At 52.1% G+C, this 12,110-nt stretch overlaps 1 protein-coding gene across 7 annotated transcripts in view; it reads left to right on the top strand.

Annotated features, from left to right (window-relative positions):
- POLR3E (RNA polymerase III subunit E) overlaps nucleotides 1-12,110 on the top strand; it is a 34,289-nt gene that overhangs the window by 2,403 nt on the left and 19,776 nt on the right. For 4 of the 7 annotated variants that reach the window (XR_014840591.1, XR_014840592.1, XM_085017353.1 and 1 more), the window contains exons 2-6: nucleotides 3,537-3,610; nucleotides 5,646-5,696; nucleotides 9,169-9,246; nucleotides 9,998-10,113; nucleotides 10,572-10,654. Coding sequence is in view for 3 of the 7 variants with exons in the window: in XM_021086481.2 (XP_020942140.1) it covers nucleotides 3,575-3,610; nucleotides 5,646-5,696; nucleotides 9,169-9,246; nucleotides 9,998-10,113; nucleotides 10,572-10,654 (364 nt within the window). In the remaining 4 variants the exon portion in view is untranslated. Of the gene's footprint in view, nucleotides 1-3,536; nucleotides 3,611-5,645; nucleotides 5,697-8,233; nucleotides 8,401-9,168; nucleotides 9,247-9,997; nucleotides 10,114-10,571; nucleotides 10,655-12,110 lie in introns of all 7 variants that reach the window. The other 3 variants (XM_085017354.1, XM_085017352.1, XM_085017351.1) reach the window with 2 other exon arrangements.

Below are 12,110 nucleotides of genomic sequence, written 5' to 3'. Positions count from 1 at the left end.
AAGAGGTCAGCCTTGAAAGGAGGAAAATAGACGAGGTGCAAAGGTCCTGGGGCAGACTTGGGCTTAGCCTCACATGAGACCTTGAGGCCACGGAAAGGAATTTGGATTTTATTCTATGTGATAGTTGAAGGGCTTTGAGTAGAGAAATGATGTGATTGCTTTTTCTGCAAGACGACTCTGGCTGTTTCTGGGAGGATTGGAGGCAGGAAAGACTAGTTGGAGCAGTACTTTTTAAATTGCAGTTCCAGATTTATTAGTGGCATGTGAAATCAACTTAGAGGGATTGTAACCGGTATTTTTAATTTTAATGACTGAGGGTAAAAACCATCGCTTCAGAGTTCCTGTTGTGGCTCAGCGGATTAAGAACCCGACGTAGGATCCATGACGGTGTGGGTTCGATTCCTGGCCTTGCTCAGTGGGTTAAGGATCCCGTGTTGTCGTCAGCTGTGGGATAGGTCACAGATGTGGCTCGATTTCTGGCATTGCTGTGGCTATGGCCTAAGCCAGGCAGCTGTGGCCCTGGTTTGACCCCTAGCCCAGGAACTTCCATATGCTGCAGATGTGGCCCTGAAAAAAAGAAAAGAAAAAAAAAATCATGGCATTAGGTACAAAAGCGATAATTGATGGCTATTTGAAATTTTGTTTTAGTTAGGTAATTGTGCTCTAGGTCATTTATATGAAATGGATCTTTTCTTTTTCCTTTTTTTGGCCCCACCTGTGGCATATGGAATTTCACCTTGATCCTTAACCCACTGTGCCAGGCCAGGGACCCAGCCTGCGCTGTCATAGAGACAACAGTCAGAACCTTAACCCACTGCACCACAGCGGGAACTCCTGAAATGGATTTCCTTACCTGGGTCTTAGGCTGAAAAGTTTGCAAGCCCCTGAGTTGGATGATGTTGGCTGAGAGGGTGAAGGGAGGTGATGGCCGCTGTGTTCACCTATTCAGATGTTTTATCAGGAGGAGGAGGCGCACCCTCCTCCCTGAGCTCCCCCTGGACTGAGGAGAGGCCAGTAGAGAGAGAGCTGAGAAAGCCAGTCTCTCAGGAAAGACTGTGTCTTAGGATCCTCCTAGGCCACACCCTCTTCGTACCTATGGGCTGGTCCTTGGCTCACCTGGGAGTCCCCAGTCTTTCAGTTGTCCACAGAGCCAGCTGTGAAGAAGGCAGGTCCTTCTCCTACATTTATGGTCCTTGGCAGCCTGGGCAGGTGCCTCAGGGTCTTGGGCTGTCCGGCTAGTAGCAGGCTGCCAAAAACTGCTGATCTGGGGGCTTGTGCTTTTCAACCAGTCTCCTAATCCCTGGCTGTTGAGTAGCCTGCTTCCCTCTGCCGTCTCCCTCCACTCACAGTCCTGTGGTGGCTCCCTAGTAAATGGCATTCCTGTGGCTCATTTATGCAGATGACACGTACATACTGAGCAGCTGCTATGTGCTAGGCACTGGGGGTGCAGCAAGGGACCAAATAGACGAAAATCTCTGCCTTCATGTAGCTTATGGCTTCGTGGCAGTGGGGGCGGGGATGGATACACACCCAGAGCTCTAGAGGGTCGGGTGGCGGGTGACACGTGCTATGGAGAAAACCAGAACAGGCGAGGAGCGGGCTGGGAAGGCTATTGCAATTTCGAATCGAGTGGACCCGGGACGTCTTAGCGATGAGGTAGCATCTGAGCAAAAAACCTGAAAGAGGAGCAGGAGGAGGGAGCCCTGAGGTTATGGGGGTGGGCAGAGCTGTTACAAAGACCTGGAGGTGGGGTGGGCAATGAGGTCTGAGAGGAAAGGGGGCAGGAGGGGCTTGTTTAGGGTCACACGTGGGACGAAAAAGACTTTGGCTTTTATTTCTGAGTGAGAGGGGAAGACTTCGAAGGCAGAGGAGTGACGTGGTCTGACTTGGCTTTTAAGCGGGTCGCTGCTTTGGGTCGAGCAGAGACGGTAGGGAGCAAAGGTGAAAGAGAGACCAGTTAGGAACCTGCTGCTCTAAGGCAGTGGCTGGGAGAGCAGATTCCTGATGCTTTGAAGGTAGAACCCTCGGGGTTTGCCGGTGTGGGATGAGAGGAGGAGAAGCATTGAGGATGATGCCAGGGTTTTGGCCTGAGCAACCTCAGAGTCTGGAATGTGTATCTGGAATAAGGGGCCAGGGCAGGGGCTTGGATGCCATTACATCCCGTGGTGAAAGATTTTATGTTCTTCTAAATATTAAAGCATTCAAATATGAAGCAGATAAGGTAAAAGTCTTTTTGGTCTTAACAAAAAGTAGAGGTATGGGAACCGCTGAGATCTGAGGGTGCCCAGCGGCCTGTCTAACTGTGACCATCCTCTCCCTTTGGGAATAGGAAGGGTCAGCCCTCTGAACAGGGAGTTCCCTGCATTCAAGGATTCCACTGACCTCAGAAACTAAATTTGCCCTGCGCCTGGCAACTATTTACATACCATTTGCATTGTACTTGATATTATAAGAAAGCGAGAGATGATTTAAAGTATAGGCTGTGCTTAGGTTATGTGCAGATGCTACACCAGGGTGAGGGGCTGGAGCATCTGCAGATATTGGTGTCCCTTTGGGTCCTGGATCCAGTCCCCGCCTTCCCCTCTGATACGGAGGGACCGTGTGCCTGCCCTCCGCCCTGGAGCCCCTTGCTGCCTTCCCTCCTCCAGGTACTTGATGTGCTGCCTGTTGCCTGGAATCCCTCTTCCCCCTGCTCTCCTGGCTTGTCCCAATCTTTGTGTCTTTCAAGGCCCAGCCCAAATGCCCCTTCCCCTGCCCCCGGCAGGAAGGCCCTTCCCTTTCCTCTGAACTCCCCTACCTCATAACTGTGGCCTGAAGTTGGACAGCCTGGCACTGATGTGAACAGCTTCCTTGCTGTTTGGCTTTGGGTAAGACACATAAAACTGTCGGCGTTCCAGCCGCCTCGGTGTAAAATGGGGACAATGAAGAGAAGAGTATATGACGAGGGTCATTTTTAGACACACACACACACGCAAAATCATAGAAAAGGAGGTCATCTCACTCAGGGTTGGGTTAAAAGTCAGCTTGAGAATCAAATATCAGAGATGGAGTCACCCTGCAAAGCAGGACTTCAGACAGTTGGCGCTTCCTGTTGCACATCAGACTCTCTGTAAAGGTTCACCATGGCCCCTGATGACTTCTTGAGTGTTTTCATCATGGCTGTGGTCCAGCCAGCTCCATCCTCCTGCCTGGCAGTGAATTCTTTGTGAGTGGCCCGAAAACCCCTAAAACGGGTCATTTATCTATTCTTTTGCATGGGTGTAGCTGACACGTGGATGTTTGGGTCCACCTGTTTGCATCCATCACCTGGTGGTTTCTCCCCGGTTTTGTTTTTTTGTTTTTCAGATTTTTTGTTTTGTTTTGTTTTGGCCAGTGGGGTATATAATGGGCTGTTCTCTTTTGACTGCATGATAAATGTAGAAATAAGATCAATTTCTGATTGTCTCAGGCTTCTCCCTCTTCAGTTGCAGAGTAGGTGCCTAGGTGTGTTGGTGGAATGACTGACTGATGGCCCAGGCCTCTTGTTCTCATTGCAGATCGAGTCCAGGGACTGCGCGGCTGGCTCCCCCCTAGTATGGCCAATGAAGAGGATGACCCAGTCGTACAGGAGGTAACTGCTCTTCCCCACCCTCTGCCAGGGAAGGGTCCCTCCCATCCATCCTCAGGCCAGCCCGGGACCTGTAGACGTCCCTGTGCCAGGAACCCTCTTTCCCACATACCTCCCTGGCTGACCCCTCGCTTCCTTCAGGTATCCGAGCCAGCATCACCTTGTCAGAAAGGATGCCCTGACCATCCTGCCTCGTGCCATGTTCTTCTGCACACCTCCCCAGCCCCTTACCTTGGCCGTGCCTTGCACTGGACACAGCTCTTCTCAGCCCCTACATGCGTCTCCTTGCATTAGACTATAAGCTTCATGAGGACAGGGATTTTGTTCTGTTCACCACTGTGTCTATAAAGCCAGGTTCACTGGCTGGCACTTAATTGAGCCTCAGTGACTATTTGTTGAATGAATGAATGGGTTTATTAACTCTGTCATCTTCCTGGGCTTTCCCAGATTCAGTCATCCAGCAGTTGTTCCTTGGATCCTGGGCTTTCCCAGATTCAGTCATTGAGCAGTTGTTCCCTAGATCCACTAGGTGCTGGGGGCTGTGACAGCAGTGAGCCCGGGCAGTGTTCCTGCCCTTCGGAAGCTTAGCATCTGTGGGGGGAGACTGACAGGGAAGGGGTCTGCAGACGGTAGGGTGATAGGTTCTAGAGTTGGGCCCAGGCGAGGACACATCATCGAGCCTCCAGACCTTTGCATGTGCTGTTAGCCCCACCTAGCATTTTCTTTTTCTTTTCTTTCTTTCTTTTTTTTTTTGGGGGGGGTGTCTTTTTTAGGGCCACACCTGTGGCATATGGAGGTGCCCAGGCTAGGGGTCTAATCGGAGCTGTAGCTGCTGGCCTATGCCACAGCCACAGCAACGCTAGATCCGAGCTGAGTCTGCAGCCTACACCACAGCTCATGGCAACACCAGATCGTCAACCCACTGAGTGAAACCAGGGATCAAACCCGCAACCCCTGGTTCCTAGTCGGATTTGTTAGCCACTGAGCCATGATGGGAACTCCGAGCATTTTCTTCACACATGCCTCCCCAGTGCCTGATGAGCTCTCTCCTTAAGGGCTGGAGATAGGAGAGAACATGGTTCATAGGAAGAGCTTGGAAGCAGGAGGTCAAAGTGGGGCAGGGGCAGTGAGGGTTGAGAAGAAAGGGAAAGTAGGGCCAGATCAGACCACCTTAAGACAGACTAGTCCAGGACAGGTGATGGAGCGCACAGGCAGGGGCCTTCTGCCCCATCCTCATCAGAAAAGTCTTTCCTCCGGCTCTCTAGGATGCGTTCTGGTCGGGGCAGCCTCAGGGAATACATTTTTTTTGGACTGAGGTGAAACTGGCCAGGGGGCTCTGGACGTCAGGTTGGAGATTTGGTTCCCTTTGTTTTTTTCCCTTTTTATGGCCACACCTACAGCATATGGACGTTCCCGGGCCAGGGGTTGATTTGGAGCTGCACCCATGACCTACGCCACACCTTGAGGCAGTGCCCGATCCTTAACCCACCGAGTGAGGCCAGGGATGGAGCCCGCATCCTCGTAGAGATAGTGTCGGGTTCCCAACCCACTGAGCCACTGCAAGAATGCCTGATTCTCTTTGTGTTTTTTGTTTTTTTTTGTCTTTTGTCTTTTTTGTTGTTGTTGTTATTGTTGCTATTTCTTGGGCCACTCCCGCGGCATATGGAGGTTCCCAGGCTAGGGGTCCAATCGGAGCTGTAGCCGCCAGCCTATACCACAGCCACAGCAAGGCGGGATCCGAGCCGTGTCTGCAACCTACACCACAGCTCACGGCAACGCCGGATCGTTAACCCACTGAGCAAGGGCAGGGATCGAACCCGCAACCTCATGGTTCCTAGTCGGATTCGTTAACCACTGTGCCACGACGGGAACTCCTGATTCTCTTTGTGTTTAGCATCAGCTGAGCTATTTCTTCCCCCCCAAAACTGCCCCTAGGAGCCCCTACCCCTTACTTGAAAGTTGAGGAGCAGGTGTGTGCCAGGGGCAGGTTGGGCTCTGGGTTCTGTCTCCTGACTAAGTCTTCTTCTCCTGTTCCCAGATCGACGTGTACTTGGCCAAAAGTCTGGCAGAGAAGCTCTATCTGTTTCAGGTAATCATAGGACATGACGGTAAAGCGGGAAAAAAGCAAGTGATGGTGGGAGTGGAGACGCGGGAAGTGGTGGCCAGGGAATAGTGGGGAACCTCCGCGTGGCTGAGAATTCTTGGCCTAGAGGGCGTGACGGGACAGGCTCTTTGCTTTTAGGGGCAGGTCAGTGATAGTCTCTCCTTGTGAAGTTGGGAAAACCAAGGCAGAAGGGTGTGGTGGCTAAAGCTGGGGCTCTGGGACAGTCTGCCAGCACTGAGACCCAGCTCCGTCACTGCTTGGCTGCAAGTCCTTGGGCAGGCAGCTCAGTTTCTTCATTTGCAAAGCGGTGGTGGTAATAGTAGCTGCCTGAGAGGTCCTCCCAGGATCCGCTGAGCCCACATGAACTGCGCAGAACGCCACCTGGCCGCGTTAGGACCGAGAACGCGGGCCTCCGCATCCCTGAGACTCAGGGAAGGCCTTTCTGGGGGCAGCTCCAGGGCAGCAGTGGTGCCTGGGTCCTGCCAGCTGTGTGTCTCCCCCAGTGGTTATCCCCACCCCCTCCCCTCTTGGCCGGGCCAGCAGTTTCGTCCAGGTCACCCTCAGGTGTTAACCCTAGACTATCTGCAGGCACCATTCAGAGCCCTTTTCATGTTTTCTCACCCCTGAGGAACCCCATGGTGGTGATTATTATTGCAATTTTATAACTGCTTTATTGAGATCTAATTCATACCCATGCAATTCCCACATTAAGTGTCAATGCCGTGGATTTTAAGTCTATTCACAGGGTCGTGCAACCAGAACCACAATCTATTTTAGGAAGTGTTTGCTGCTGCTCTTATCTCCCCCACCCCAAGTCCTAGGCAACCATTAACCTATTTTCTCTCTCTATGGATTTGCCTATTCTGGACATTTCATAGCATTGGAGTTGTGTAGTACGTGGCCTTTTATTTACTGTGATGTTTTCGAGGTTCCCCCGTGTTATAGCATGTGTCAGTACCTCATGTCTTTTTATGAATGAATATTCTCCTTTGTAAGGGTATATGTACCACATTTTATTTCTCCGTGCATCAGCTGATGGGGATTTGGGTTGTTGCCGTGTTTTGGCTGTTACGAATCATGTAGCTATGAACATTCCAGTCCAAATGTGTGTGGGGAGATGTTTTCGTCTCTCTTGGGTATATACCTGGGAGTGGAATTGCTGGATCCTGTGGAAACGAAGTTTAATATTCTGAGGAATTGTCAAGACTGTTTTGCAGCACTTTACAATTCCCAGCAAGAGGGTTCTGAAGTCTCTTTGCTCCCTCCCATGTTGCGTATGAGGAAAAAGAGGCCTAGGGAGGCTAGTAACTTGCACAGGGGGTCTGGATAGGGCAGCAGAAGCCCCATGTCTGTCCCTTGGAGTCTGCCTCTGTAGGCCAGGAGGCTGGAGCTGTTGTTTCCTTCTGCGATTGCTTCCTTGACTGACTGCAGAGTGATGGGTAGGATGGATGGTGGTGACAGTGACCCATGTGTGTTCACAGCGTGCCAGGCTCTGTGCCAGCTGTCAGCTCCATTTGCCTCTTTTTTCCTGCTCCTGATGGTCCTGGAAGGCGAGGAGCTTGCCTGAGTGCCCAAGGAGCAAGTCCTAACAGAGCTAGGACTGTCTGATTCCAGAACCTGCACCCTTCCCCGCCACTCTTCCCAGTTAGCAGGACATCACAGAGCTGCCCCAGACCTTGGCAGACCAGGGGCCTCCCGGGCTGTCTTGGGTGCATTTGTCCCAGCTCAGGGCCCAGTTCAGGCCAGCTGTGCTCCAGGCCATTCCTGGACCTAAGTTCCAGCCCAGGAAGCAGGGAGGAGTCACTGTATTGCTTTTTTTTTTTTTTTTTTTTTTGTCTTTTTAGGGCCGCACCCATGGCATATGGAGGTTCCCAGGCTAGGGATCTAATCAGAGCTATAGCTGCTGGCTTACACCAGAGCCACAACAATGGGGGATCCAAGCCGCGTCTGCGACCTACACCACAGCTCATGGCAACACCGGATCCTTAACCCCCTGAGCGAGGCCAGGGATTGAACCCACAACCTTATGGTTCCTAGTCGGATTCCCTAACCACTGAGCCATAATGGGAACTCCTGTATTGCTATTTAAGTGAGCTTTTAGGAAACAGCCATTTCCTTGGGTGAGAAAGCAGCTGATAACAAATGTCCCCAAAGGAGGGTTTACTTCATCCGCCACCATGCCTCCACCAGGCTGCCTCTGGAAGCTGTCATGGTTCCCACTGTGATGGCCACAGCCTGCTTTTCTTTTCTTTTCTTTTTTTTTGGGGGGGCGGAAATGGCCACAGCTTTTTGAGAGTGGGTCCCAACCACGACTTATCCATCCACTCAGTAGCATCCGTACAGTGCGGGGAAAAGAAGAAAAGTGCATCTGCGAGGAAGGATGTCCCCGGTGTGTTTAGAGCAAAGAAGGGATTTCAGAACTCAGGTGTAACAGAAAATAATTTCACTTCTGATGACGCTGGGGCCCAGAGGGGGCCCTCTGAGCAGGTCAGTGGCAGACCAGCTCCTTTCTCTGACTGCAGCTTTTTATTATGGAAGAGTCCACACAGCAGCAAAAGGAGAGAGAATAGTGATTCCCATGTATCTGTCGACTGAAAGAAATGCGCAGCCTCAAAGTTGAGGATTATGTTGTGTTAGGGGACATCCTGAGGACTTAAGCCCGGGAGACAGCCTCTCAGAGAGCTCCGAGGTAAGGAAGGAGCCAGGACACGTAGGCGTTTTTACACCAAAAAAAAAAAAAAAAAAAAAAAAAGACGAAAACCAAAAACAAACAAAAAACCCCACAAAGAATAACAACCTACCAAATAGTCAGAATATTAAAAGATCACTGTTAGTTAAAGAAAAACCAGATACCGCAAGTTAAAGAGGTTAGCACTTTTCTGTGTATAGGAAACCTGGCTCATTGAAATCTCTCCTTTGCTGTGCACCTTAGCCATCTAGGCCCTGTACCCTGTTTTCTCCATCCTGAATCCCCTTAGGGGGCCTGACTGCGGGGCCTGAAGGTTGTTCTGTGTGGCAGGTGACATTTCTTTGTCCACAGATGCATCCTTGGGCTTCAGCAGTGAGCAGCATTTGCCTGTTTTTATTTTCCTTCTTTGCTTCCTGCGGCCTCGTTTCACTTGTCCTTCTCGACCTAGATGACCTGTAAACTAGCAGTTCGACTTCAGACTCTTACTGTTCACTGCCGCGGCAGGGCTATAGTTTCCTAGGGCCCCTGGGCCATGTGTGCTGGGGCCTGTTTGGGTTCTTGATGCTTAGGCCTGTCCCCTGGAGACATCTGGAAATTGCTCTTTGGCAGGAGGCTAGGTGGAGCCAGTGAGAATGGGATGCAGGGATGCAGGTGGGCGGGGTGCGGGCTCTGATTGGGGTGGAGGGTGACTATTGACTCTTGGCTAGTGCCCCCTAGCTCTGGTTGGGGCTGGGTAGGGTGGGCTGATGGCTCCTTTCCCGTCCCTAGTACCCTGTGCGTCCAGCCTCGATGACCTACGATGACATTCCGCACCTCTCAGCCAAGATCAAGCCCAAGCAGCAGAAGGTGGGGCTGCCCTCTTTGGATGGAGATGGGGGGAGGGGAGAAGAAACCAGAGACAGGCCTTTTGGGGGGCTGGAAGCCCAGAGGGGAGACTGGCGAGTTAGGAAGAAAACCTGCAGCTTGCAGGGCCTTGAAAGATGCCGATGGAACGAGTTCAGAAAGGGGGTGAGCAGCTCCAGAGAGGCCAGGGAGGAGTGGGGCTCAGCTCACCTGGAGGACAGGATGGGGCGGACTCCTGCGCACAGACAGGGCGGGGACCGTGTGAAGAGGTCCCCACAGGAGGAGTCTCCTGCCTCGCAGGGCTGGGGCGACAGGGACCAGGAGAACAGCTGCACCTGTCCGTGTGCAGCTGCAGCGTTAGGCCCCGTTGCCGTGTAAAAAAAGCTCTTCCAGTATTGCCAATTCTGCTGACATTTCAAGAGAAGTTGGAAATACGCATTTTTATGGGGAAAGCTCTTGATTTTTAAATGTTGGCACCTAATTTAGATTTTTAGATTTTGGGGCGTGGAATCAGGGGGACAAAGAAAACTACATGAGCCCTCCTCCCGCAGAAAAGCACTCTGGCCCTTCTGTTGGAATTTGGGTTTGTGGGCTTTGTGTGGACAGATGCCTGGGGCCCTCGGGGAGGGATGAGGTCCGTCCTGTTTCTGGGCAGGGGCTGGGGTTAGGAGGTGGTCATGGTGGGGTCGGGGGATCCCCTGGGGGCTGTGTCTCGGGGTCCTCACAGCGGGTCACGGGTGCTTGGGGCCTCCAGGTAGAGCTCGAGATGGCCATCGACACGCTGAATCCCAACTACTGCCGCAGCAAAGGGGAGCAGATCGCGCTGAACGTGGATGGCGCCTGTGCTGACGAGACGAGCACCTACTCCTCGTGAGTTCCCTGGGCGTCGAGGCCTCTGAGTGTCACTTTCTTCAAATAGGAGCCTTTCGAGGCCCTCACGAGATGTCTGGGCCCTGGCCCCATGGCTGGGCTCCCTGCCAGCGTCCCGCCTTTGCAAGCATGGCCTTTGCACGCTGGGCCTGGTGCAGGCCTGTCCCTGTGGGCAGCGTCTTCATTCCTAAGGCGACTCCTCTGACAAGTTCTTCCAGGCAGAGGAAAGCTGGCGCCTTGATGGGGGAGAGGGAGCTCCCTCCCACCCAGTGCTTATCTCTTGGGCCGCAAGTACAGGCTCCTCATTCCCAGCTCCCCCCTGTAGCCCACGTGGCCTGTCCTGTGGCCTTGGTCTCTGGCGGCTGGATTTCAGGTGTCTGGGGTAGAGGGTGTTGTGCCTGCCAGGCCGGGGCCTGGAGCTTCCTGCCCCTTGACGTCTGTTCTCCCTGTGCTTCCAGGAAGCTGATGGACAAGCAGACGTTCTGCTCTTCGCAGACCACCAGCAACACCTCCCGTTACGCTGCTGCGCTCTACAGGCAAGGTACCCGCGCTGGGCGTCTGGGCTGCTGTGGCTCGTGAGGGCTGATGGGGTGGGAAGGAAGCAGGATGGGAGCTGGGACAGGGGGGAGACACCCTAGCCTGGCGTCCAGTCCCCTCCTCCCCTGTATGCTAGATACCCACAGAGGCCAGACTGGTGGTGGAAATAACAGATTTGGCCCCCTCTAGGGACTTCTGGCTAGACACTGCCGGACCTGATGAGATGGGGCTCCAGGGTCATCGTCCTCCTGGGACACGGACACACACAGTGTAACTCTGGGGACAGGGGTAGAATGTTATCTTCATTACAAGGTACTCAGGACTCAGCAATTCCCTTCCTCGACAGCATCCCCTCAAGAGAGGTGAATGCATATCTCCACATAAAAACCTGTCGGTAGCGGCATTTTTCATGGTAGAGAAAAGTGGAAGCGCTCCAGAGGTCTATTGGGCTGTTGCATGGGTACCCAAACATGGCATAGCCGTGGATTAGAATATTCTTTAGCTGTCATAAGGAGAGAAGTACTGATACACTCCATCCTGGGTGAGCCTTGGAATTGAAGCTAAATGAAGGAAGCCAGGCACAAAGGACCACCTGTCACATGATTCCATGCGCGGGAAATGTCCAGAATAGGCAAACCCATTGCGTTAGTAGATTCGTGGTTCCTCGGAGCTGGGAGGAAAGGGGAATGGGCCATGACTGCTGATGGGTGCAGGGTTTCTCTTTGGGGTGGTGGAAATATTCTAAAGCTGATTGCGATGCTGGTCGAACAGCTCTACGAATGCATTAAAATACATTGAATTGTATGCTTGAAATGGGTGAATTGTATGGTGTGTGAATTAGATCTCAGTAGACCCCTAGCCTGGGAACCTCCATATGCCTCGGGTGCAGTTCTAAAAAGGACAGAAAGAAAAATAAATAAATAAATAAATAAAATAAAAAAGATAAAACACTAAGGAAATAAACCAGGATAGGATAAAAGTAATGTCAAATAACTACACTCTTCTTTTTTTTTTTTTGGTCTTTTTCTAGGGCTGCACCTGCCACATATGGAGGTTTCCAGGCTAGGGGTCTCATTGGAGCTACGGCTGCCGGCCTACACCACAGCCACAGCCACACCAGATCTGAGCCGCATCTGTGACCTACATCACAGCTCATGGCAATGCCAGATCCTTAACCAACTGATCGAGGCCAGGGATCAAACCTCATGGTTCCTAGTCGGATTCCTTAACCACTGAGCCATGACGGGAACTCCTACACTCTTCTATTTCGAACCCATGTCTCAAGGATATAGTTCTGCTCCCTCTGGAGGCCCAGAGAGCTTCCCCAGAGCTGTAGCTTCTGTCTGATTTCTTCTCTTTTAAGCTTACATTGACTCGATTGAAATCTGTTATCTTTGCACTGGCTCCCAGTGCACAGGTTTGATTCACAAGAAAAGGCCATGGTGTAGACACTCCTCCAC

The sequence above is a fragment of the Sus scrofa genome, chromosome 3 (genome assembly GCF_054392235.1).
Source record: "Sus scrofa isolate SSC_HxYL_T2T_F1_AM1 chromosome 3, Sscrofa_HxYL_maternal_Yorkshire_Landrace_v2.0, whole genome shotgun sequence".
Taxonomy (NCBI): domain Eukaryota; kingdom Metazoa; phylum Chordata; class Mammalia; order Artiodactyla; family Suidae; genus Sus; species Sus scrofa.
Note: the sequence above shows the minus strand (reverse complement) of the source record. Positions and strands in the feature narration are given on the sequence as shown.